Here is a 27,846-nt window from a genome sequence, read left to right as displayed (position 1 = left end):
GCAACCTTAGAAAGTATGTGCACAGCCAGCACTCATGTAAGTTCATATACACCCTGCCCAGAGGCTTGGGATCTTCTGCTTGAGTTATGCCACGCTCTTATTTATGGATGTGTGTTAACGCTTGACCTTATGCCCACAAGAAGCTCTCTCACAAAGAAATGAAGAAAGCTTGGTTTATTATATAAAACAGGAGTAGCAGAAAATATATAAAAATGCTGCTTTAGGCAGCAGAGTTACAGCCTAAACAGGTAGCAAAAGACATACATACCTTAAAGAGTAAAAGATTCCAGGACTGGATACCTTTTTATTAGTATTTAAACAACTATTATAGCAAGATGAAAACACAATCAGGATTTGAAATATGAGCATCAGCATTAATTATTAAGATAAATACAGTAGATCAAAATGGATGCATTGAATAGTATATGTGAAACATGCAGCATCTAAGGGTAAATATTGCAACCATGGAAGGGAGGGTGGGAAGTTCACAGATAAAGTAATATATGGTCCTTTTTGTTTTGTTTGGGATTTTTTGTGTGAAAAATCAATAAATAAGATTTACCCAAAATAAGAATAATAAAGAGTAAAAGATTCCCAAACTATTCTAAGAAGCCTACAGATGCACGGGCAGGACAGTTTTGTCATAAACCCACACTAGAAGGGGGGGGGGGAGTTTACCTGTCCTTAAGGCGAAGCAGACAGGTGCTGAGTCCTGGGAGTGCTGGGCAAGTTCTGTCCTGTTGGAGGCATGCAAGCTAACGAACTTTGAATCGTTTTGCCAGGCATGCCAGTGGAAAGGGCAGGGGGCTGTGGACCGAGGGATTCCTACAATTTCCATAATGCCTTTCAGACTACGTAGTAAGAAATGGTTAAAACTGGCCATTGTGTTTGTTTAACCAAAGGCTGAAAGACAGAGAGCCATTTTCTGAACCTGGGCATCCCTGCTACCTGCCCTCCAATCACACAACCATTGAGGACCATTGAGGAGTATCCTGTACTTGAAAATAAATTTGTATGTGTTAACCTTTAAGTCAGATGTGTGAACTCAGGATATTCCTGAATGCTTTTCAGCAAGCGGCTGGAATCAGGCTTGATTCATGGTTACTGGAGTTCATCAGAGAGTCTCTCATGTCATATGAGAGTCCTGTCAATCTTATATTTATGCCATGATCTACTGAGATAAACCATGTCATAAGTTCATGTTCACACACACCTCCTCGCAATGGGAAGTGAGTTTTCTGAAATTGCCTTTGCTGAGGGATCCGGGTGCATGCTGGGTTGTGCCTTACATTTCCTGCAGGCCTGCCACTAGCGAGGAAGAGCAGGAGACGCTCAGGGGGAAAAGGGTGCGCGTGGTCCAGATGCAGCGGATCTGGGCTGGACAAGGGCCCTCTCAGAAACTGGGAGACCTCATGGTCATGCTAGGTACGCTCTTCTGCTCTCCCTTTATCTTTCCGTATTTTTTAATTGTGCCTTGGTTTTGGCAGAATTCCTCACATGATGCTGCCCTTCTGTTCCAGGAGCTGTGGGCGCCTGTGAGTATGCTGGGTGCACGCCCAAGTTCTGTGAGGCAAACGGCCTACGCTACAAAGCCATGGTGGAAATCAGGCGCTTGCGTGGGCAGCTGACAACTGCAGGTAAATACCCCGGGAGCCAGTTGTTGTTTTCTGCCTCTACGGAATAAGCCACATTTGTCCTTTGTCGGGGGGACGCCAAAGAATCAGCTCTGTTCTTCCTTCCTTCCTTTTTCCTTTTCTTAACATTTAATAATTTTTATTATGCTGTTTTACAATAAAAAACATGCATGAAAACACAGGATTTTGGGATGTCCCATTCTTGAAAGGCCTTCCACTTATGCAGTGGAACTTCCCTTCTCCATGTCTCCTTCCTGTTTCTCCGCGTCTGCTATGGAGGGCTGGGGAAAAGCCCAGAAGAGATTCAGTGGGCACTCTGGTGTAACAGAGGCAGGGAAGGTCCATTGTGCAAATAGGAAGAGTTTGTGGGGTAGGACCTTTTTTTTCTTTCTCCCTAATATAACACTGTATATATCTTAAGCATGATAAGTACAGTCGTACCTTGGATCCCGTACACCTTGTGACTCAAACGTTTTGGCTCCTGAACGCCGCAAACACGAAAGTGAGTTTTCCGGTTTGCAAACATTTTTGGGAAGTCAAACGTCTTCCGCGGCTTCCAGTTGAGTGCAGAAAGCTGTTGGGGCCTAACGTCCAGAAAAATACTTCTTGAAATGTTGCTTTCCTTTCACTCATTTTCCTTGCATTCCTTGTTTGCGATGTTCAAACTGAGCCAAAGTGTTTTGTGACACCTTAAAAAGACTCACTAATTGATTGTGACACTTAGTTACTCCACATGTGCCCATCCAATTGGCAGAATAGTCACTACTGCAGGCGCCACGTAATAACTTTCCCGCATTTGTAATAATTTGATCATGTGGCAGCCCCTTCACTTTGCAACTCCCTGCCCGTTGAGACCAGGCAGGTGCCTTCATTGTATTATTTTCAGCACCTGCTTAAAACATTCATGTTTAGACAAGCCTTCCCAGATGCTTAGAAAGTTGAGGTAATTTTAATCTGTTTTAGTATTTATACTTTAGGATGTTTTAAAGTATGGTTGTGTTTTTTTCTTTTTCTTTTACTGTTTTATCTCTTGTAAATCTCTTTGAGTGTTTTTTAAATAATTAAGCGGTGTATACATTTTATGAAGTAAATATATTTTCCCCATGGGATATCTCCTCCCCTGAGAGCCTCCCCCAATTTTGAAAACAGGTCTTGCTTCAGTGCTGGGTTGCTGCATAAGCTGTTGTGAGCTAATGTTGCTTTTCCTTCAGTTGTCCTTTGCTTTTGCCCATTTGTTATTTTTCTGAGTTTTGTACAGAGGCTGCTCCTCAGTCACAACCTAGGCCATGTTAACTTAGCCTGGCCTCCTGGTTTTTGACCTCTTTCTTCCCTTTGCTGCAAGTGAATTCAGTCTGCTCGGACACCGGCTTCTTTGTCGATCCCAAAATGAAGCCCCCATCAGAAGCACAGGTGACTTTCCTGAGGCAGATAGTCTTGGCCGGCCTGGGAGACCACGTTGCCCGGAAGATCCAAGCTGAGGAGCTCCTAGATGAGAAGTGGAAAAATGGTTACAAAGTACGTGCAGCTCAGTTTATTCCCTTTGGAAGAATTGGGAACCCTTTTTGGTCTGAGGGCCACAGGCCAGTGGTGGTCAGTTCTTCTCCTGACCAAGCACCTCAGACTGTGTCTCTGTCTTGGTGGCTTTCCTCTGATGTGAAGTTCTTTTTATTATTGGCCTGCTTTTACTATTGTCTTCAACCATATCTTAGTAATTTTGGGTGGACTGCCTTTTTCATTAATCACAGGCGCCCCATAACTGTTGGTAGAGTAAGAGTCAACAGCTAATCCAGTCAGCTTTGCATGTTGAATTAGCAAGGGATTGTGTGCGCGCTCTGCCTGACCAGATCTACTTTTGTGGCTTTATTTGCTAAAGCCCAAAGGTCTGTCCCTTTAGAACCAAGTACAAAATAGTGCTTGATTTGACAAGAGGCGAGGGCCAAACAGCGACTCGTGCAAAGATGCAGCCAGAGAAGCTGTGCTGTTGCATTGGCCACAGGGGCTTGATCTGCCAGTGTCCGGGCAGAAGAACAAAACGTCTTTTGTTCCATTAATGGACCTTGTGCCTTCCTGCCTGTGGAACCTTCCTGGTCTCTAAAGTATTGAGTTTGTTTTTATTTGTTTTGCTTTCTTCCTTCTCCACACACTGCCGTCTCTTGCTGCACCGCACCAACCCAGACTCCTCTTCTGGACGATCCAGTCTTCATCCACCCCAATTCCGTCCTCTTCAAGCAGCTCCCTGAGTTTGTGGTGTATCAGGAGATTGTCGAAACCACAAAAATGTACATGAAAGGTGAAATCAACTCCTTTCCCCTTGCTCTCCTCTTGAGACTATCCCTAAAGAATCAGCCCAAAGGCCCCTTTATCCCAGCAGCCTCTTTGCCTCAGTCCAGCCAGATGCCTCTGCCAGAAAGCTCCCTGCTGTTAACTGCCTGGCAACTTGTTCTGGAGATAGACTGCCTCTGAAACGGAGATTTATTTACCTATCATGGCTCAATAGTTATTGATAGGTTCCTCCTCCTCCTCCTGGAGTTGCTCTAATGCAGCTGTGGGAAGCCTCTGGCCCTCCAGATGTCACTAAACTACAGTTCCCATCATCCCTGGCCATTGGCCATGCTTCCTGGTGCCTATGGGAGTTGTAGTTCAAGCAACATCTGGAGGGCCAAAGGATTCCCATCACCTTACTTGTGTGTCACATAGCATGCCTACAGAAATGAGCAGTTTAGGGTGGGCTGTGAGAGCTTTGCAGTGGCTTAAATGCACTGACGATTATTTTTCCTTTTAAAGTTGAGATTGTATGAAGTACAACTTAGTGGCTTTTATGCAGTGTCCCTACAGACTCTTAGAGGAGCCTTAGAAGTTTTATCATAGGCTCTTCAATAAGAGAGATCAGTGGGAGCAGACAAGTCCCAGCACATAGCTGTGAGAGAGTGCTCGCAGGCCTGGACTCAGCACTTTACAGCTTTAGGCAACAGCCAGGGACCTTAATGGGGCCTACTGCGTTTTATTATTGTGTTTCTCTAACAGCAAGGTTTTAAACTGTATTTTAAATTGTGGTAACCTGCCCTGGGACCTTAGGATATTACCTTAGGGCAGGTAATACAGTGGTACCCCGCAAGACGAACGCCTCGCGAGACGAAAAACTCGCAAAACGAAAGGTTTTTTCGTTTTCGAGTTGCCTCGCAAGACGAATTTCCCTATGGGCTTGCTTCGCAAAACGAAGCTTGCCCCGGGGACAGCGGGTCTTCTCTTTTGAAGCAAGGGGCGGCGGGGAGATCGCTTCTCCCCACCGCCCCTTGCTTCAAAAGAGGTCCGGGGGCAGCTCTTCCCGCTGCCCCGGACCTCTTTTGAAGCAAGCGGCTGCGGGGAGATCGCTTCTCTCCGCAGCCGCTTGCTTCAAAAGAGATCCCGGACCTCTTTTGAAGCAAGCGGCTGCGGGGAGATCGCGTCTCTTCGCAGCCGCTTGCTTCAAAAGAGATCCCGGACCTCTTTTGAAGCAAGCGGCTGCGGGGAGATCGCGTCTCTCCGCAGCCGCTTGCTTCAAAAGAGATCCCGGACACCTGCCCCAGCCGCCGGGCTTCGTAGCGCTGCTGCGAAGCCGGGCGGGGGGGGCGGGAACACCTGCCCCAGCCACCCCGCTTCGGAACGCTGCTCCGAAGCGGGGTTGGGGGGCGGGAACACCTGCCCCAGCCGCCGGGCTTCGTAGCGCTGCTGCGAAGCCGGGCGGGGGGGCGGGAACACCTGCCCCAGCCGCCGGGCTTCGTAGCGCTGCTGCGAAGCCGGGCGGGGGGGCGGGAACACCTGCCCCAGCCGCCGGGCTTCGTAGCGCTGCTGCGAAGCCCGCGCCCCCCAGCCTTCAGAAGAGGTCCGGGGACAGACTGTCCCCGGACCTGGTCTGAAGGCGGTTTCCCTAGGAACGCATTAATTGATTTTCAATGCATTCCTATGGGAAACCGTGCATCGCAAGACGAAAAAACCGCAAGACGAAGAGACTTGCGGAACGAATTAATTTCGTCTTGCGAGGCACCACTGTAAATGGGATAGGGGCTAAGCAATAATAATGTGGGGAGCCCTACACCAGGCAGGTGGCTCTGAGATACTGCCATTTTAAATTTCCCACAATGCCCTGGGGTGTTTGGCGTTTCTCCAGGGCATTGTGGGAAACGCTAACAGCAGCTTCCTGGACCACCTACCATTGTTGCCAGGTAAACCTGCAGCACTTAAAAAGGCAGTTCAGTAAAAGCCACTCATGGCTCCCCAGAACCGTCTTTAACAGGTCACTTTTGCTCTCCTTAAGGTGTCTCAGCCATTGAACCAGAATGGATCCCGCTCCTTTTGCCTCCATACTGCCACTTCGAAAAACCTCTGGAAAGCCCTCCTCCTTTTTACTGCCCTGAAACGGGTAGGGTTCGCTGCCACAGACCAAGTGTCTTCTGTAAGTTTCTCAAGAACAGCTTGGCTTTGATGGGAAGCGGATTTGTTACTAAATCCACATTAGGAGAATACTGTCATCATGGCAACCGCAATATCACAAGCTTTTGCATTCTCCAGGAGTCTTTGGGGTTGCAGCCAGTGTTAATCCTACTGAAACCTACTGAAAATAATGGACATGGCATAGCTTAGGTTCGGTATTTCAGTGTATCTACTCTTGAGTAAAACAATCCTTTCTCAGGGTAGGTCAGGGATAGCCAGTGTGCTGCTCCAGCTCCCATCGGCCGCATCCAGCATTGACAGGGGTTAGGGATGATGGGGGTTGGAGTCCAACAGCATCTGGAGGGCGCCAGATCAAAAAAGGCAGGTCTAGGAAATGGCTCACATTCCCATCAGGGTTTCTTAATATGAAAGCCCCAGAGTCTACATCATGTCACAGTCTTCAGACATAAGGGGGTGGGGAGCAGGGATAGGCTAGCAGACATTCAGGGGGGACTTGTGTAAGGATCAGGTTGGGAACAAGAAGCAAAATAATACCTGAGCCCCCATCGGTGAAAACACAGAACTGGCTGGCACTCACCAGGTTTATTGCTGTTGCACAAAAAGCACCTGTGCTACAAAGGTTTTGCTAACAATATACACTTGAAATAGAAGTTCTGCTATGAGGATTCCCACTTAGGTATTTCTAGCTGCCATTCATGTCCTTCAAACCTCACCCATGTGTAGGAGGGGATGAGTGCCAGGGCTGGCCCACCCAGGAGGCAGCAGCCTCAAACAGCAAGCTCCACAGGGGCAGCGGGTCCAGCCTCCAAGGAAGGCATCTCCCGCTGCAGCCACCACAGGGGCAGCAAGAGCTGCAGTGTGCTGCTTGGAGGCCGGAGTTGCCTCTGCCCCTGCTTCCTCTAGAACAGCCTCTCAGCAAATAGCAGGGGCTGCTGGTCTCCCCCCTTTCTCCTCCCCTGCCTAGCATGATTCAAAGCAGGGTCCTTCCCTGCAGTGCTCTTTGATTCCCACTTCAGCCATCAGGTAGGGTTGGTTTGATTGCTCCCCTTGTAAATCTTCACTCTGCCCTTGTTTCCTGGCAGTGGTGCAAGGGGGGCATTTTGTGGTTTTCCTTAGGTGCCAAATGTCTTAGGCTGGCCCTGCACACAAACAAGAGCCAGCTTGCAATCTGGAGACTTCACCGCCCTTCTCCTTCCTCTCCTGCCTACTCAGCCTTCTGCTGAGAGAAGCAAAATGAAGAGGATGAGTGTGGATTAGTGCCTTAACAAAGTCTTGTAACCTCTCTGCAGATCGGGTAGGCTGGCAGCTTCCTGCTGTAGAAGTGGATTACCCAGAAGGCCTTGAGTGCTACAAATATTTCACCAAGTTCTTATTGGAAGGGAAGGTAAGAACATTTTTCTCCACCTAATTCCTTGTGTTTATATATCTATGTATATTACAGTATTTTCATTGCTGTTGATAGGATTCTTAATGTATAGATTTTGTTAGTTAAACAACTCCTTGCTTGGAGTACACCTTTAGCTGAAATGTATTCAGACTGAGACTTGGCATAAAATAAGAAAACTTAGTTTATTAAAGGAAGTGCATTACTGGTAGGAAGCAATTATATAGTCCTAGCTAGGTTTCTCCAACTAGGTTGGAGGCCATGCTTGCCTCTTTGCTCTCAGAAGACAGATCCAAGATGACCTCCCAGAGTGAGAGGAAGAGCAAGTGCAGGAACTTGTAAACAGGATGCAACCTAAGACTATCAGTATAAACATCAAAGAGATAATGAGAAGTCAGCATAGTGATGAAGGTATAGGGGTAGTTTGGGGAGCTGTCTTAACCCACACAATCCCCTCTGGGTGCTGAGTTGCACCTAAATGTCCAACGAGGATTTTGCAAGACATCCTGCAAATTATATTGAAAGGTGGGCTGTGAGTACCTGAAATGAAACAGTGAATTCTAATGCCCATTTTCAACAAGCAAATTAATCAGAGCCTCGGTGTTTTACAGCTCATTGCCTTAAGGTTCCTTGAAACGCATGGTGGCTCTAAAATTGAATATAAAGCTTGTTCCTTCTTTTAGGTTGTTAAAAAACTGGCTGCTTACAGCTGCTGCTTGTTGTCCAGCCCAGTGACAATGCTGAAAACATGGTCCAAGTAAGTTGTTGTTGTCTGTACTGCTTTATATTTTTCAGGAAAAAACCACCTCATTAAAGCATTCAGTAAAACAATTCAGAATAAAGCATTACTGAAGAAAGTCAAATAAAAAGTACACATTCAAAGCAACATAATTAACACAGGACTTGGTTTGCCGCAAGGGGAAAAGGAAGCCAGTGTTTCTACCACAGCGAACCAGCTGCTGTTTTTGGGTGTCAAACTGCAGCCCATGTTTTGTTAGCCCAAAAATCGAAAGTGAGCAAGGTCCCAGCTAGAGAGGATTGGCAACTTAGGTTGACGGAATATGCAGAACTTGCAGACTTAACACATAGAATAAGAGAGCAAGAAGAAGACATATGTAAAGAAGAGTGGGAAACATTTATTGAACATATGGAAAATAGCTATACTATTGTTTGCTTTGCTGGGCCCGTTAGGCCACCCCCACCCCACCCCCCATGCAGGAACACGCTGGCTTAGCAGCCCCCAGCAGAACTGATTGCTGCTCTTTGCAGTGCGACTGGGTGGAGAGAGCGAAGGCAACACAGCATCTCCTTCCCTGCCCCCTCCCAACCAGACAGGATTTTAAAAACCCTAGTTAAACATTTCCCACCCCAGTCGATTTGGGGCTGGATCTGCGTAAGGAATTCCTGAAGTCAGCTCAGATTGGGGGGGGGGAGTGAGGGGTGTACACAGCCATAGAAACTAACAAATTGCATTACCTGTTTATAGAACTCAGTATTTTTTGGTTTCTTAGAATAACTGAACAATGCTGGGTACTTTCATATAGTCTTCAATGCATTTCTTTGTCAGTTCACTATGCATTTGGACACCTCTTAAGATAATGCAATCTAATTTTGCATTATAGTTCCCAATGTCAAGGTGCAGATTATCATCTGTTTGGCTACAGTTAGACATTATTTTGAATCAAGATAGCAGACTGGACCTTTCAGAACTTCACTGATTTAAAACGCACTGTTTTGGGGGGAAGGCAGGTTGCTCCTGGAGAAACACGGCACAGATTTCTTCTGGGACCATATTTTATCTGAGCAGGGGGAGAGTTTTACTGAGAACTGAGCCATTTTGAGTTCCTTCAGAATTTTGAGCGTACATTTAATCTATGTGCTGATTTTTGCCTGTCTGCTTTGGGAATTCCTGCAGGCTGCAACCAAGGACAGAGTCACTGCTGCAAGCTCTTGTCTCTGAAAATGTGGATAACAGGGATGCTTTACTTGCTGCCTGGAAGAAGAACCCAAAATGTAAGCTGTTCAGATGTACGAGGAGCACACTTCATTATTCTTGTGGATCTATTTTAACTTTATTTTTGAGCCACATCAACCTTCTACCCAAACTGTGTGTGAGTGTGTGAGTGAGAGTTCTCCCTTGGAAGTATGTCGCAACATCCTGGGCCTCTAGCCCCAGGAATGTAGACCTGTGGTCCTGCAGATGTGCTGGAACTACATCTGCCCTCATGCCTGACCATTGGCCCATGGCGGCTAGGGTTCTGGGAGTTGTAGGCCAACAGCAACTGGTTCCCCCTTTGCTGCTTGCAAACAAACAATCCAAAACTATTTCCTCCCAGATATTTCTGTGTCCAGTGTTAGAATTTCTAAAGCAACTTTTAAGAATAGCTCATGGAGGTAGGTCACCCACTGTACTCTGCTATGGTGTTTGGAGTCCGGGTGACGTCGCAGTAGCAATCAGTTACTTGTGGTTTTGAAGATGAGCACAGGAATTTGTTACCTGTCTGCCTGGAGCAGGCCTTCATAGTTTATATGCGACAGTAGGGTTCATCGCTAGATATGCCACCATACTAGACGATGGGGGCAGAGACTTGGTGTTTGGCCCTGGCATGACCTAACTGTGACTATCCAGCCAGCAGCATTGTTACGTCTGCCGCACACCAGTTGGATTTTGCAGAGTACAGGACAATTTGCTCTGTGGCTTCAGGGTTTTTTTGATGGTTTATTTATAATATTTGTTAGCCCCCACTCCTTCCATCAGAACATTCCAAACTGGATTATAGAAGTGTGTAAAACAGAACAATCTGCACACCAACACTCGGACACCTATGAAGCGTCATCTGTTAGTTGCTTCAGATGTCATGTGAAGACTTACCTCTTTTTGTCCAGACTTCCCTTGACCCATAAGATTGCACTCTGTTTCTGAAATTCTGTTTTTTAAGTGTTCACTCTTTGATGGTTGCCCCCCTGCCCTTCTCTTTTTAAAGATTTGTTGTCAGAATATTGCCAGTGGATCCCGGAAGTTACACACCAACAGGTATCTAAAATCTGGCCACCCTTGCCACCGTGATCTTTCATGCAAGCTCCTACCATCCACCCTGTCCTGGAACCAGCGCCGGCTGTGAAAACACAAGGAAAACCGATGTCTGTATTTGAATGGAAAGAGAGTTCATGCTCAAGGAGCAGGAAGCAGGATCAGTTTCCTCCTAAGGAGCACCCCACCCATGATCCATGCAGGCCCACTGCATTTTGGACTCCCACATGCAAAGGATTGGGGGTTGGATTGACTGTGAAGCTGTCATGGGTGGGTGTGTTTGTTTGTAACAGGAATTACCAACCTATGTTGGCCCATGGGCACATTTTGGAGGCAGTGCTACCCCCTCCAGTCACTTCTCTCTTGTCAAGTTGCCTTTCCCAGTCTTTCCCTGTCCCTTCAGGAAGCTAGTGGTCAGGGATGGTGGGAATCAGATATCCAGATGTTTCTGGACTTGTAACTCCCATCATCCTTGGCTGCTGGTCATCCTGGCTGGGGTGGATGGGAGTTTAGCATCCAGCAGCTTTATACCATAAACCACCCTGTGATCTTTGGATGAAGGATGGTATAGAAATTTAATATATAGCAACAACTACCACCATCCTGGGTAGCTTATTTGGTTAGAGGGTTGGTGGTGCTGATAATGCCAAGGTTTCAGGTTTGCTCCCCATATGGGACAGAGGCATATTCCTTCATTGCAGGGGGTTGGACTAGATGATCCTTAGGGTCCTTTCCAACTCCACAATTCTATGATTCCATGACTCATTTCTGGAAAACTGCTGAGCCACCATTACTGTGCCTTATTTCTGTTGAACTCACCGTCGTGGGAGCTTCGTGTGCGTATGTGTTATATATATATATATTGCCCTGTGTTTGTAAAAAATAACAATTGTATAATAGTGATATCAATGAATTTTTCTGGAGAGAAAGTCTGGCCTCATTATTGGTTTTTCTACTCCATTGTGTTTTGCCATCTCTGGACTCTGTCTCCTCTCTCTGTTTCCTGATGCTCAGGGCGTCTTCCTTCTCCAACCTGGTGCCCTCCAGGTGTGGATACAGCTCCCATCAGCCCCTGCTAGCACAGCCAATGGTTAGGGGTTAGAGGAGTAATAATCCAAAACATTTGGAGGGCAAGGCTAGTTCAGGCTGTGAGTGCTCATATAGCCAAAACGGCACCACCCCCATCCAGGAAATAAGTTATGGGTAAGTGTGGGCAGGAGAGAACCCTGTGTGAAGGGTTGAGGGACAATCCTCAGACCATCCCAGTGAGGATTAAGCGTTCTTAGCTACAGAAAGCTAAGTGACTGAAGGATTGGAACGGAAAAGCAGGTGGGGGTGGTGGAATGAAATGTCTGAAATACTGAGCAGGGCTTCAGATCCATGTTACAACATTTTCTTGTAGGTTTCCCTATTTGCTCCTCTTGTTTCTGATTCTCAAGTCTGCAAGTGCTGTTCCTTACGTAGGCCAGAACAGCACACAAGAGGTAGCTGGAGCAGCCTGGAGAAGAGGAGCCGGTTCCCCTTCTCCAAAAAACAATGTTCTTAATTACCACAAAATGCTGAGAAGTGAAAGTGGGGAAAATAGAGAAACCGCTGAGAGAGAGACAGGGGTATTGTGGAGGAGGCTGTGGCTGGCTGGGACACTGAACAGCAGCTGTTCACACAGCTAAACAAAAATGCAGGAGTACAAGTCCTATCTCACTAAGAGGCAGTTCCTTTCAAATTAAAGGTGCAAAGTTGGGGCAGCAGCGAGGGGGGAGAAGTACTTACCTGGCTTTTATACATGCAGGTCCTGCTATCTTAACTCAATGCATTCTCGGGAAATTGTTCGTTAGGCAAATATTCATGAAATGAGTCAATGATTTCCATCAGTTCCTGTGGGAAAATTTCTAATGTGTTCCTGACACTGGAGTTTTGACCCCCCCCCCCAAATGATGAAACTTGGGGGAACCCTCTGAAACTTTTCAGAAGGCAAACAAGAAAGTAAAAAATGCTCTTATTTGTCTAATCTCCCACCATAACTTCTAGTGAAAGGACTGCCATGGACCAGCAAAACACAGGAAAGTAAGGCTTATTTAAGGCTGCTTCTTTCTTTACTATGCACAGGTCTGACTGTTCAGCTGGTCTGGGCACTAGATCCTCGGCTTTGGATAAGTGAATTTTCATGTAACAAGCATTTGGCTGGCGGGACCAGCATGTAAAGATGATTCCATGCGTGCCTCCCTGGGGAGAGAAGAGGACGCTGAAAAGGCCTATTTCGATGCCTTCCCCCAAAGCCTCCCCTGGACACAAGGAGGACTTGAGCCCAAGGTCTTCTGCGTGAAAAGCAGATCCTCTGCTTCTGAAGTACAACCTCTAGCAGGATGTCTCATGGTGCTTCTGCTGTTACACTTGTTTTATACATGCTGAGAGCCACTGGAACCACATTGTGGTGAAAACTATTTTATAAATAAAACACCAGAGTCAGGAGAAAAAGAAGCTGGCAAATATGTGGAAACGGGCTTTCCAGATGCTGCAGGAGTACAGATCCCACCATCCCTGACCGTATGCCATCCTGGCTGGGGCATCTCCTGAGTTAAAAAAAAATCCCAATCCCTGGATTCAGGGAGTGCTCACAGCAAAGACAAGTCTCCTACTCATGCTTGGGGTTTTGTGAACTTTTATGGTGCAACTGTTTGAAACCATTATTTCCTGTCTCCTCTTAAGTTGTCTGCTAAATATTATGGGCAACCCCAGCAAGAGAAACTAGGTAGTTACGACAAAAAAGATTCCTTCCAGTAGCACCTTAAAGACCAACTAAGTAAGTTCTTGGTATGAGCTTTCGTGTGCATGCACACTTCTTCAGATACCTTCTTCAGATATCTGAAGAAGTGTGCATGCACACAAAAGCTCATACCAAGAACTAACTTAGTTGGTCTTTAAGGTGCTACTGGAAGGAAATTTTTTGTTTTGACTATGGCAGACCAACACGGCTACCTATCTGTAACTGTAGGTAGTTACGGTATAGGTAAAGGACCCTTAGACAGTTAATTCCAGTCAAAGGCAACTATGGAGTATGGCGTTCATCTTGCTTTCAGGCCAAGGGAGCCGGCGTTTGTCTGCAGACAGCTTTCCAGGTCATGTGACCAGCAGGACTAAACCACTTCAGGAAACCATGGTGGAAACCAGAGCGCACGGAAACACCACTTACCTTCCCGTCACAGCAGTAACTATCTACTTGTGCTGGTGTGCTTTCGAACTCCTAGGTTGGCAGGAGCTGGGGCAGAGCAATGGGCACTCGCCCTGTTGAGCTGATTCAAACCACCAACCTTGTGGTTGACAAGCTGTGGTCTAAACCACTGAGCCACCCATGTGTCCTCTCTGTGCACCATACCTTTAAAGCACATAACTTCTCCAAAGAATCCTGGGAACTGTAGTTTCTTATGGGTGATAATAGCTATTTGAGGTTTAAACTACAGTTCCCATGATTCTTCTTGTTCTTAATTGATCAATTAATTGACCTGCACTTCACTCTGAGGTTCTAGGGCAGGTTAGAACATGAAAACATTTACTTTAAATGTATGGTGTATGTACAGTGTATATTCCACTATGCAGGGGAAAGATGGTCTTGAAAGCATTGAACAAAATACATATCAGTATATCAATACTTTTTTAAAAAATTAAGATTGAGACCAATAGAGTGGAGTTGTATCTGCCCAAGTAGACGTTTGTGATTTGGGTAGAAGAATTTGACCACTTTTCTGCAGCATACAAACAATGAAGCAATACTATGCAAAGGTTTGTTTTTCTTTTACTGTGCTCTTTAATAGTTGAGTATGCTAATGTTTAATTTCTCTGACAGCCCCCCATCCCTGAATCCTTTGGCACACCATCAACCTTGAAATGAAAATGTATGGTTCTCTGCAGGGTTGGGCAATCTCCAACTGGGCTCCTCCTCCCAATAATTAAGAAATGATTAAATCAAATGGAACTCGGGTTAGCTTTGCTCTTTAGGGGATGCCACAAGTTCTGCCTTGTTAGGCTCTGGTAAACCACCTCATTGTGGCAGCACACTGGGGAAAGATGCAGGTGGCATGCTGCCAGGAGCTGGGCAGAGGAGGAGGAGTGGAGACCACCTCCCCATCCTGACCCTTCGATGGAGGAGGAAGAGGAAGATAGTATAGATTTACAAAGGGGTTTGTGGGAGGTCACAGCTCAGAGGCAGATGAGGGGACATTTGGGAAATGACGGGAGAGGTGGAGCAGGCAGCCGGAGCAGCAGTTGGCTGACACATTGTCACTAGAAAGCATTCCAGACCCTTCATCTCCCAGAACCCGGCAAGCCTTAAAAGTAGGAGAGCAAAGAGCTCAGAGGCAGAGGGCACAGAGGAGACGATGACCAACGAGGAAGTGGGAGAGAAGGGGGCGGAGAGCCACTCGGGACAGCGCCATTATCCAAGAGGCTCTCTCTGTAAGGTCTGAAATAAAAAAGAACTGTAAGAAACTTTTCCTTGTCTTTATACTTTTCCGGCAACCAGCCAGGAGCCACTGACAGCACCTTGACACATGCTAGGATGTGCTCTGTGGCTTCCATGGATAGAACGTACACAAGCTGTAGAGAAATGTGTGGCAAAGCTAATAAAAATAAAAATACTTTTGATGCTGATTGCTTTATGTTTCTTTTTTTAATGACTTGTCACCCAGAGCCCTTGCAAGTCGTGCATCTTGGCTTCATTATTTAAGTCTGCATGCTGCTGTTACTCCTGCCTTAACACACTGTGGCTGTATTTTGTGCTACCTAGTGACCAACACCCATTATTTGCCCATAATAATAAAAGAATAAGAAAAGATTTAAATCTTTATAATGATGTGGGTGTTCTTAAGACCCTTTTGGGTTGCCTCAGACTGCATTTTAATTTCCCTGGTTTAGGGGATGGCATATTTGCAGCATTGCCAAAAGAAAAAACAAAATAACATGAGAGATAGTACTGATAGAAATTGAATCCACTGCGTGCAAAGAAAGGCAGAAGACCTATTCTGTTTCATAAATTAAATGTAACAAATGGAAGGGAAAGAAAAGTGGAGATGCCGGGGATTGAACCCGGGGCCTCATACATGCAAAGCATGCGCTCTACCACTGAGCTACATCCCCGTGACTGGCGAAGGGGCCTCAGGAAGGTTTTACAATGTAAATTGGACTATTCCACCGGTCTGTTTCCCTCTTCCAAGAGGTTCCTCTTTATCTTTACTTTTTTCGTTTCCTTCTTTCATTTCTGGCATTTCAATCTGAATCAGAGGCCCGGACGCTTCATGCTACGCCCTTCTCTAACCTCGAAGGAGCAAGATGGAATCTAAAGCTGCAGAAGTCCTGCACAGAAGGAAGCTCCAGCGCAGACGCAGCAACGGTTCCCTCCTCCTCCTCCTCCTTTTAATACAATCGATGCCAGTGCTTTTCGAACGGCTTCCTGTCTTTGCAGGCTTTGTTGTTCCATGTTACTTACAACCAACCAGCCAACTGCATATGGACCGTAGGCAGCTATATGCCACGTCGCGGTAACTTTCTCTACTTTGCAAAGCTGCCAAAAGAAAGAAAAAGACTTGGAAATATTCTTGCTTGTTTTATCAGCGATTTGTGAAAGCCTTTGTTTCGGTACTTCCTCGTTAGTATAGTGGTAAGTATCCCCGCCTGTCACGCGGGAGACCGGGGTTCGATTCCCCGACGGGGAGGCTGCGATCTTTTTCCTCCCCTGCAACATGTTAAGGATTAGGGTGTTTCTCATCTTTCTCCTCCTCTCTAGCCATAAGTACCGGTAATATTACAGTATTGTTATTACTGAGTCGTGCTTTTCTTCTAATTTTCTGTAGGAAGCATTGGCTTGCAAAATAGATTATAAATGCAGAAAAATTGAAAAAAAGGATTGCTTAATTTGCAAAAAAGATAAAAGTAGTAGATTATGGGGGCATGAAATCATAGTGTGTTGGGTTTCTTTTATTTTGTGTGTGCATTTTGTACTTAATCCTGGGGAATTTATCTGCAATTTCTTTCCAGAGTTATTGTTACTTATTTGACCCTGGCAAGACACTTCTGGTAATTTTAAATAATCTATAATTATTTGAGCTAGGGAAGGTGCTCATGCATCAGAAATTTTTCCTCTTGTAATTGCTGCTAATTAACAGCTTTTAATTATTGTGCAAGTAATAAAAAAGGTTTCCTGCCCTGTGTGTTAATTTGCTTAGCACACCATCACTCATTTCCTCCTGTTGTGAAAGTTCTGTGCTGCTTCTGGGATGAATATGATGGTGGTTAATTAAACTTATTATTTCCCATCTATTCTCCGAGAAGCTCAAGGTGGTGTACATGAAACAATCCTGTGATGTGAGGGAGAGTGACAGCTCCAGTGTCACCCGGTGAGCTTCATGGCCGAGTGCGGAAGATTCCCACCTGGCTCTGGGCCCAAGACCCCAGGGGCGCCGCCTCACCTGGCATAGGGGGGGCATCAGACTGAGAATCGTCTGAGGTTGAATTCTTCGACACTTTGGCCAAAGTGGAAATTGTAGCACTGTGGACCCTCTTTTGCCTTGAGACCCTGGCAAATGCCCAGCATTACCATCCTCTGGTGCCAGGCCTGTGAACAGTCACTGTCATAGTCATAGAATTGTAGAGTTGGAAGGGACCCCAAGGGTCATCTAGTCCCACCTTCTGTAATGCAGGAATCTCAGCTAAGAATCCAGGACAGCTGGTCATCCAACCTCTGCTTCAAAACCTCCAAGGAAGGAAGGTCTACAACCTCTCAAGGGCGTCTGTTCCACTGTCAAACAGCTCTTTCCTGAGGTTTAGTTGGAATCTCCTTTCCTGTAATTTGAAGCCATTGGTTCAAGTCCTACCCCCCAGAGCAGGAGGAAACAAGCTTGTTCCTTCCTCCATGTGACAACCCTTAAGATACATGAATATTTTCCAGGCTAAACATACCCAGCTCTTTCAACCGTTCCTCAATAAGGCTTGGTTTCTAGACCCTTGGTCATCTTGGTTGCCCTCCTCTGCACATGTTCCAGCTTGTCCACATCCTTCTTAAATTGTGGTGCCCAGAATTGGACACAGTATCCCAGGTATACTTCTGTTGAATCAGCCTAGAATAGCATTCACTTTTTTCCCTGCTGTCTCACACTGTTGACTCGTGTTAAGCTTGTGGTCCACCAAGACCCCAAGATCCTTTTCTGCTATTAAGCCAGGTGTCCCCCATCTTATATTTGTGAATCTGGTTCTTCCTGCCTAAGTGCAGAACTTTATATTTGTCCCTATTAAGATCCATTTTGTTAGTTCAGGCCCAGGTCTCCAACCTGCTAAGGTCATTTTGAATCCTGATTCTGTCTTCTGTGGCATTAGCTGCCCCTCCCAGGTGGTGTCATCTGCAAATTTAATGAGAATCCCCTTTATTCCTTCATCCAAGTAATTGATAAAGACATTGAACAACAATGGGTTCAGGACAAAACCGTACAGCACCCCACTGATCACTTTTTCCTAGGATGATTATGATTATTTATTGAAATGATATGTCACCCAATACCCAGCAGTCTCAGGGCAGTTCACAGAATAAAATCACAATGTAAAACCACAAGATACGCAATCAAAACAACAACAACCCAATAAACCCCCCACAACCCAATAACCCTCCCATTAATTAGTACTCTTTGGATTCTGTCTGTTAACCAGCTACAAATCCACCTAACAGTTGTTCAATCCACATTTTTACCAGCTTCTTCACAAGAATATGATGGGGGCCATTGTCAAAAGCCATAATGAAATCGAGATACACTACGTCCCCAGCATTCCCTTGTTCTCCTTTTGCATACATTTAACCTTTAATTTGTCACAGACTCAGATTTCATTTTCATTTGACCCCAGTGTTTACATTTTTTCTCCCTCTACACACATGCCCATCTATCTATCTATCTCTCTCTCTTGTTGGTGTCCGCCTGGGAGACAATGGAGGAGTGCGCCTTTGGGGGTGAAGTCAAACTGTTGGGAGGTTACAGTGCCTGCTATGACTGTGGGACAGAGGTGTTCATCCTTTCGGAGTCCGCGGCTCCCTTGGCCATCCTTTTTGCGGCTCCCCTGTGGCGCTCAGGAGCCCAGGTATGCACCCCTTGCCTGCAGAGCTGGCAGCCTCTCACCCTTTTTCTAACACCCTCCCTTGTGGAGGGTTCCCTCGGCCTCCTCCTCCCCTCCCCTCTCCCCTCTCCTTGGGAGTCCTCAGCTGCCCCCAAGAGAGGAGCATCCTCACCCTGCCCCACAGGGGCCTGGGAAGCACCCCTGGCCAGCCCCAGAGGCCCATTCGCCTGGGGAGCCTGTAGCCAGGGCTGCTGCAACAAGCAGCTGTGCAAGCCTTGGGGAGGCAGAGATGCGAGGGAGGAAAGGAAAGAGGGACAGAGGCCAGCATTGCCCACAGCACCCCTGGCCATCATTCAGGGCACCCCAGGGTGCCACAGCACACTGACTGAAAGCCCCTGCTGTAGGGACTGATGCGCGAGAGGCGGGTTTTGTTGCAACTGGGGCAGATGAGGGCACCCAGGTGTGCTGCTTCAGGCGTATCCTGGCGTTTCTTCTGCACTGCAGAGTTGGACTAGATGACCCTGGTGGTCCCTTCCAATGCTACAGTTCTGTGATTCTGTGATTCTGTGATTCTATTATTCTCCCTGCGCTCCTCCCAGCGATCATTCCTCCTGCGGTTACTGCTGTGAGCTGTCTCTCTCCAGGCACTGCACTCATCTGAAAAGGATCCCACACAGCAGGGTTGATGTTGCCGGACTTCATGTCACATTTGCAGACATTTTTGTGTCCTTCTACCAGAACCTGGTGCAGGATGATGGCTCATGCTTGAATTCCTTCCCTATAAAAGAGCAGTCTGTCTAGACCTCTATCTATATGCATATCTGCCAGCTGAAAATAATATTTTTTGCATCTGATCAAGCAGACTCTAGTCCAGTTGACAAAAGCTTAAGATCCATGATAAATTTGTTAGTCTAGGTTGTGCAGTAAGCCTCTTAGAGACATATCCAGCTAGCAGTTTTATAGCACAATCCTCTGCCAGAGTTAAGTCTCGCTGAGCTCAAAGGGACTTACTCCTGTGTAAGGCTGCAGTCTGATACTCACCTGGGATTATGTGCCATTGAATTAATTGAGACCAGACCCTCCAAGTGTCCCTATTTTCCAGGGACGGCCCTGTTTCTGATTTGATCCCAGAATGTCCCACTTTCCCTTGGATGTCCCTGTTTTCATTGGAGAAATGTTGGAGGGGAGACTTTACTCTGAGTAAACACGCCCGGAGCAGTGTGTTATTAAGGGAATCCGCACCCCCCCCCCTTTTGCTGCCCAGGGCAAGGGAAGGGCGACTCCTCCCGCCATTCAGGTACAAAAAGCGGAGCCTTCCTTTCCTACCCGCCCCTGCAGCTGAGCTGAGACTTGCATAGTTGGTGCGGCATATGCTGCACAGAGATGTGAGCAATAGGCTTAGACTTTCATTTTACAGCAGAATATATACAAAGTTATACCCCTCCCCCCGTGGAGAGACTAAGAAGTGGGCCAATTAATACTAACAAGAAAATAAACTTTAGGCAAACACATCATAGTGAAGTAGTACCAGCCGGATAAAAGCAACGTTTATCTGCCGAAATAGCTCAGTTGGGAGAGCGTTAGACTGAAGATCTAAAGGTCCCTGGTTCGATCCCGGGTTTCGGCAGACCTTGCTTTTTTTAAAAATACCTCCTTGCCTCCCCAGCTGGCATTTTCCTGCGGTCAGAAATGTCTTGTGCAGCGCAGCGCCTGGCCTTGCAAATAAGAAAGGAGGAGCTGGATGTTACAACTGCATGTTTTTCACATTGCATCTCATTGCATTTCAGGTTGGCCGGAGCGGGAGCATTAAATCCGCCCTCTGGCCGCCTTGCAATGCTTAAATTAACTAAGGACGTTTTCCTGGGACGGCGGGGTGAACAGCCTTAACAAAGAAACTGGTGAGATTTCGATTTTGCAGAGGCTTCGTGAACCCAGCAACTGACTGTTTCATCCTTTCGTCTGCTAGGAACTAACTGTACCTTTTGTTTGCGTGAATGAATGAATGAACGAACGAATGAATGCAACTAAAACGCAGGTTTTGCATTCGCGGCTCCTAAGCCGCTCCTCGTGTTTGCAACCCGCTCTGCTTGCCCTCGGGGCCAGGCAGCGGCGCGCAGATCCACCCGACTGTCGCCTCAAGTGACGTTTTTCTGATCCCTGCGCCAAGCTCTTCCTCGTTAGTATAGTGGTGAGTATCCCCGCCTGTCACGCGGGAGACCGGGGTTCAATTCCCCGACGGGGAGGTTCTACTTTTCCCCCTTCCCAACACTCTTCGTCACCTTTTAAAAATTAAATGGGGGAGAGGTGTTCAATATTCGGTGAAATGCAGCCTTTTCGCCCTTTTTACAGTTAAAACATGCTGTTTGCTGGAGTGCGTGCTTTCTTCCTTTGCCTCCACTGCTCAGTCCTGAAATGCTACCATTTGCACGCGCGGACACGAAGAAGTGACACGCGCCAGGTGCAAAGGTGTGCAAGCACATCTCTAGCTTTCTTGCATGAGCGCTGCTTCGTGGCCCTTCTTGAAAAGGGCTTTTGTGCAGCTAGTGTGCTGCATGTTCTGCACTGCGCGGCAGATGCGCTGCAATGCGTTGCTTCTCTTTAGCGTGGCACAGCTTGGGCGCACACAGGGAGCGCTTAAACTTTTAATTCGGTTATGTACTTTTTTTTCCCTCCGCCGCTTTCACCCCCGCCCCTTCATTTCTCGACATAGTCTTCTTCACCACTACCAAATCCTAGGCGCTTTTGCGATTATGTCATAAATTACAGCTGGTGATATTAAATTATTCTGCTATCCCATTTCGTAGGAAGTGACTTTGCCGCCCAGGGGATGTAGCTCAGTGGTAGAGCGCATGCTTTGCATGTATGAGGCCCCGGGTTCAATCCCCGGCATCTCCACTTTTTCTTCTCTTTTAAACTTTCCTGAAAATGCTGCTGATTTCCTGCATTCGCAAATTTATCTAGAGGAAACAAGTTTGGCAACATTTGTTTTGATAACTGGACACTACTGAAGCATATTTACAGTGGTGGATATGTGAGGCTTCTTGCTCTTCCATAAATGTTTTGTGTTGATTTTTTTAAAATGCCAGGTTCAGGCACAATACAGAACAAATTGCACTAGCAGACTGCAAACTTCTGAAATGCAAAAAAAATGTATTTCTTGCACGCACACCCACCCACCATATATTTAAAGCATGCCTGCCATTTCTGATCTTCTTGTCAGTAACCCCTTAGGAACTTCAAACTGTTACGGAAAGGGGGGGGCATGTCTTCTTCACCTTCTTCTTCGCTACAATATATCAATTTATTTCCAATTGTCAATGTCAAATGGGACTAAAATCTATAAAATTCATAGAAAATCAGCGTGCCAGTTTGCTCAATTACTCTAGGACTCCATCACACCTCCCCTGTCCAGCATAATCCCTCAAGCAAGGTGTCAAGACCCTAATCCTGTCAAATCGCTCTGATCAGCCATTCCTCCAGGCAATGTCAGGTGGCAGACTATGCATATTTGGGACCATTGTTTTCTCATCCCCAGGAAGTGTTTATCTGTGCATATCCCCAGCTCTGCATATTCCCCCCTCCCTCCTCCATATGTTAATCTGTGTAACCCAACCTCCCTTTAATATATTCATGATGTAATTTGTGTAACCAAACCTCTCTTTAATGTATTCATGACGTGTTTTGCACTGTATTCTGGGATATGGAGGGAGTTTCAAAAACTCATGTCACCCCTTTCTCACTGTTCAATCTCACCTTGAACCTGTTGCGCAATAAACTTGGATCTTCTGCTGCTTGCTCCTGTCTCCGGCTGAGCTCATTTTCCTCCGCAGGGACCCACGGACTTAGTCCGATGAGCTGGGTGGCAGAGCAGCCTCGCACCCAGATTTTGCCGTAACAGAACAAACAAACAAACAAACAAACAAACAAACCACACCTCCTTGGCTGACATTTTAAGAAAAGCCAGGAGGTTGGGAGACGATCACTTACAATCTGGGGTGCAAATCTAACTTGATAAGAAGGTTGGCATTTGGGACAATCACAGAAGGCTCCCAATGCCTGTTTAAGTGCTTAAGAAAAGCATTTTGCAAACTGGATATTATCAGCTTTATTGCCAGCGTATGGTAGAGCATTTGATTTACACCTGAATAAACAAGGCTTTGGGGCAGAGAAAAAAGAAAGTTGGCATCCATCTGCCTTCAGAAACAATGATCTCCAGGGGTGAAGTCAAACCACTGGGCAGGCCCCACCAATTACATGACCAAAGCAACCCATTATGTAAAGCTGTGACTCCTCTCTCAGTGCCATAATTCAGCACTATGCATGCAGGCCAAACATGAAATGACAAGCAAGTCATTCAGAAGCTTCTATAGTCTATTTTTTTGGGGGGGGGGGGACTTCTGTCCTTGCAGATGTTGCTGTACTCCAACTCTCATCTGCCCCAGTCAGCGTGGACAGTTGAATAGTGTGTTTCTAGAGATATGTAAAATGCTTTAATTAAAAGCTATGTTCAAAAAGTTAAATTTATAAGTATTTATATGATTTTCTATTAAACTAACACACGTAACAGGTTAGAATGCTGAGACTCAAAGATAATAACAACTAGGTAGCCTGGATAAATAAAAAGGTAGGCCAAGACCCCTCCTGACCCTCCCTAAAATGAGTTCTGTTGGTTTTGATGGCTGGTGGCTGCTATATTCTGGACGCATAGCATATGCTTTGTGGAGGACCCAGAGATAAATAGTTTGGGCCCTGGGACAGTCACCCACACCATAAATTTAAAGAACATTTATATACAAAAGAGAGCAACCAAGATGATAAAGCATCTGAAAACCAAGCCTTATCACGAATGGTTATGAACTTAGGTATTCTTAGCCTGTGGAAGAGAAGTCCAAGAGGTGATATGATAGCCATCAGAAGGACTGTCCCGTGGAAGATGGAGCAAGTTTGCATGGATTGTGAACCAATGGATTCAAATAACAATAAAGGAGATTCTGACTAAACATGAGGAAGAACTTCCTGACATAAGAGCCATTCAACTGTGGAGTGGAGTACCTGGGAAGGTAGTGGACTCTCCTTCTTTAGATGTTTTTGGACAGAGGTTGGATGGCCATCTGTCAGGGGTTCTTGAGCTGGGATTCCTGCATTGTGGGGGTTGGACAAGAAGTTTCTATGATTTATCCCAAACAGTCATGACTTCCCCCAAAGAATATTGGGATACTGTAGTTTACCCCTCACAGAGCTATAATTTCTAGCATCATTTAAACTACAGTTTGTTGTAAATAAAAATATGCCCTTTTCCCCTTACGGGGTATCCAAGAGGCCAACCAGAAAATATTGAGAAGCAAAGCAGCTAGTAAGCCTGATCTTTATTGATCTGTTGCAACAGAGTGTTCCCCTCACTTGCAGGAGAGAGGAAGGACCCAGAACAATGACGCGCAAGGCCTTATAAAGACTTTTGAAATTCCCCTCCTGTAGATCAAGACCACCCCCAGAAACATCATACATACATCACAGAAGGGGTGTAACCTAAGACCACCCCTCAGATACATCCCACCTACATCACAGAAATTTTAATATTGTTCTTCTCCTGTTGTTGTTTATCTCCTGTCTAGCAGGTTACTTGATTGGATTGCCTGAGGCGCCTGGCCAGTCTTTTGTAATGATAAATACTTAGTTCCTAGCCAGGTCACAGGCTCACACCCTATTCAAACAGACATATCCTTAAGACAGGATTTGTGAGGAAAGAGACAATGGGGAGGCTTTTCCATTTTGACCTTGCAGAGAAAACATTCGCTCAGTTTAGGAATCAAAATGGTTCCAGGTTGGCCTTCCTGTGCTGATCTATGTATGTGCTTGGTTGGTACACTTATGAACATTACCATATATCTAAGACCATAAAATTCCTATTACAAGTTCTCCTCATTATTTGGCAAAATGTGCTTTAAATGTATGGCGTGGATATGACTGTAGCTAGTGAAGGAGACAAAAATCTTGAGTTTTCGCAGGTGGGACATGGTGTTAGCATTTGGGGAAACTGGTGCTGCATGCTCAGACCTAGACCCAAACCTGTATTTGTAAATGAGCAAATGTCAAAAACATGGTGAGAGTCTTATGCCACCTTAAAGACTAAACTGTTTGTATGTTTACTGTAACAAGCCAACATGGCTAGAATTTGTCAACAGGAAAACAGTTTCAAAACCAGACGTGTCTGAAGCTCAGTTAGTCTCAGAAGTATTTTGGGTTTTTTGTTGCAGCTTTGGAAGGTTGCATCTGCTTTTGTTAATACAGCCCTGGCCTCCAATTCACAGAGGCTCCAAAGGGAACCCCCATGAGCTACAAAGAGAACAATACAACCAGCCATGTGAACTTTTCTTTGGCCAGGCCTCAATCCAATCAAACAGCTGTTGCTGGGGCTGCTGCTGATCCTGTTTTTCAGGTTATTGGTGGCTTAGTCAGCTGTTCAGGCAGCTACTTCCTTTCGGGCATAAACAAAAAGGAGGCAAGAGGAAATGGCTTCTGCATGAATAAGAGGAGGAGTAGATCCTGTTGTAAATAAAAATATGCCCTTTTCCCTTATGGGATATCCAAGAGCCCATATAGAGTCCTTACATAGGTTCCCTATTGGTAGGAGAAAATAACAGAGGCCAACCAGAGAATATTGAGAAGCAAAGCAGCTAGTAAGCTTTATCTTTATTGATCTGTTGCAACAGGGTGCTCCCCTCACACGCAGGAAAGGAGGACGACCCACAAAAATGCTGTGCAAGGGCTTATAAAGACTTTTGAAATTCCCCTCCTGTAGATCAAGACCACCCCCCAGAAACATCATACATACATCACAGAAGGGGTGTAACCTAAGACCACCCCTCGGATACATCACAGAAAAGGTGGCCTTAAAACAGAAATTACAATATTGTTTTTCTCTTGTCCTTGTTTATTTCTTGTCTGGCAGGTTACTTGATTGGATTGCCTGGTCAGTCTTTTGTAATGATAAGGCTCACACCCTTATTCAAACACAGAAATACCCTTAAGACAGGATTTGTGAAGGAAGAGACAATGGGGAGGCTTTTCCATTTTGACCTTGCAGAGAAAACATTTGCTCAGTTTAGGAATCAAAATGGTTCCAGGTTGGTCTTCCTGTGCTGATCTATGTATGTGTGGTTATGAACATCGCCATATATCTAAGACCATAAAATTCCTATCACAATCCAGACTCCGTTCTTCATGTCTGAGTCTTACACATGTGCAGCAACATGAAATGGTTTAAATTGGAGCCCCACATTTTCAGGAGATAGAAGATCCTTCTAGGATCAGAACAGAGGCCCATCTGGTCCAGAATCCTGTTTTCATAGCAGCCAACGCCAACCTAAGCACAGAAGCAGGGGATGAACACAACAGCGTTCCCTGTTTGTGACTTGCAACAAATTATATTGAAAGGCGCACTGCCTCCAATAGCGGAAGCAGTCCATAGGTGTTGTGGCTGGAAGCTTTCAATAGCCTTACAGGTAAAAGGTAAAGAGACCCTGACCATTCGGTCAAGTCGTGACCGACTCTGGGGTTGTGGCGCTCATCTCGCTTTACTGGCCGAGGGAGCCAGCATACAGCTTCCGGGTCATGTGGTCAGCAGGACTAAGCTGCTTCTGGCAAACCAGAGCAGCACACGGAAATGCCGTTTACCTTCCTTCCAGAGCGGTACCTATTTATCTACTTGCACTTTGACATGCTTTCAAACTGCTAGCTTGGCAGGAGCTAGGACAGAGCAACGGGAGCTCACCCCGTCGCGGGGATTCGAACCGCCAACCTTCTGATTGGCAAGTCCAAGGCTCTGTGGTTTAGACCACAGTGCCACCCGCGTCAATAGCCTTATCCTCCATTAATACGTCTAATCCTCTGGCAAAGTCATCCAAGTTGGTGGCAATTGCTGCATCTTATGGAGTCAATTTCTGTAGTTTTAACTGTGCACTGCGTTTCTGTCCTCAATCTTCCTCCAACATTCAACTTCCATCGGCTGGCCCTGAGAGTGGGAGAGAAACTTATCTCTGTCACTCAAATTACAAACAGGAAAATTAGCTTTTGAATGCCTGTTCCCGCAACTAGAAATGTAGGGTGCCAGGGACATAAAAACATAAGGAAGAACCCTGTGGCTTAAACCAAATGCCAATCTAGTTTAGCACACTGTTTCCTCAGTGGTCCAAGTCACCTATGGGAAGCCCACAATCAGGAGAAGAGCATAATGATATTTTGCTGTTTGTCATCCCGAAGGAGAAAGAGTACTGGACTCAGCACAACTCAGTAGACAGTTGTGCTGGTTTTTTGTTGGCATGGAGATTTTACAGAAGGGAAGAATTCAAAAACATGATCTCAACCCCATGATCTCTGAAAAAAGGATCAGCAGTAGTCCCAGCAACAGCTGTTTGATTGGATTGAGGGCTGGCCAAAGAAAAGTTCACATGGCTGGTTGTATTGTTCTCGTTGTAGCCTAACACTCATTGCATGAAAGGAAAAAGGAACTGGGAAGGAGGAGGGAAAGCAAAGCACTGGAGCAAGTGACAGATGGATGAGGGCCTTCACTTGGCTTATGGTGGAAGCCAGATTTGTATGGTTTTCCTGGGGGGAGAGGAGGTGCAGCAGAATGCGATATTCGTGTGAACCTCTATTCACAACTGTGACTGGAGAAAGGAATGAATTTTGAACTTTGCGTTGGAAGGGGGGGGGGGAGAGAGAGATGTCCCCTCAACTACTCCCTCCTTCCTCTCTCGCTTTTCCTTGAGGGACGAGGGAGATGGTGGAGAGGCCCGTCTTTTTCCTGTGTCTTTTTTCCTCCACAAACCTCCAAGGAAGGTTAGGCTGAGGCCATGGGCCTAGTGGGGGCATGGCTGAGGGATGAATTATTTGGCCCAACCTTGCCCCTCCAAAAGTGATCAGACTCTTGTGCTACTGACATTCAGGCATAAGTTTATGTATATAGTTTTAATTTTATCAGGGTTTAATTGTGAATTTTTTAAATGAACTGATTTTTCTGTTTTTGGCAGTTTTTTTAAATCTGTACATTGCCTTGAGTCCCGTCAGGGGAAAAGGCAGGGTATAAATAAATATGTAATAACAAGAACAATATTATTATATACAGTATTGAGTGCAAACCATTCCAGGCTTGCGAAAAATACCCCACTCCGGGTTTTTGCCTCAGCTTCTTCCTCACACCTTGTTTTCTTTGCCCCTCCCCCAACCGCCAATTATAACTTAGCGCAGCTGAGGCGGTTTTATCCTTCCGCGTTGCCAGT

The 27,846-nt window shown here is 46.0% G+C and overlaps 1 protein-coding gene across 2 annotated transcripts in view; it reads left to right on the top strand.

Annotated features, from left to right (window-relative positions):
- Window positions 1–11,409, top strand: part of DHX37 (DEAH-box helicase 37) — a 34,599-nt gene extending 23,190 nt beyond the window's left edge. For both annotated transcript variants that reach the window (XM_081892894.1, XM_081892893.1), the window contains exons 19-27: window positions 1,301–1,425; window positions 1,521–1,637; window positions 2,977–3,149; window positions 3,810–3,924; window positions 5,929–6,066; window positions 7,355–7,449; window positions 8,133–8,206; window positions 9,365–9,462; window positions 10,434–11,409. In XM_081892894.1, the coding sequence (XP_081749020.1) occupies window positions 1,301–1,425; window positions 1,521–1,637; window positions 2,977–3,149; window positions 3,810–3,924; window positions 5,929–6,066; window positions 7,355–7,449; window positions 8,133–8,206; window positions 9,365–9,462; window positions 10,434–10,516 (1,018 nt within the window). In that variant the 3' untranslated portion in view covers window positions 10,517–11,409. The remainder of the gene's footprint in view (window positions 1–1,300; window positions 1,426–1,520; window positions 1,638–2,976; window positions 3,150–3,809; window positions 3,925–5,928; window positions 6,067–7,354; window positions 7,450–8,132; window positions 8,207–9,364; window positions 9,463–10,433) is intronic.
- Window positions 11,410–27,846: the final 16,437 nt, after the last annotated feature.

The sequence above is a fragment of the Podarcis melisellensis genome (genome assembly GCF_964234715.1).
Source record: "Podarcis melisellensis genome assembly, chromosome: 16".
Taxonomy (NCBI): domain Eukaryota; kingdom Metazoa; phylum Chordata; class Lepidosauria; order Squamata; family Lacertidae; genus Podarcis; species Podarcis melisellensis.
Note: the sequence above shows the minus strand (reverse complement) of the source record. Positions and strands in the feature narration are given on the sequence as shown.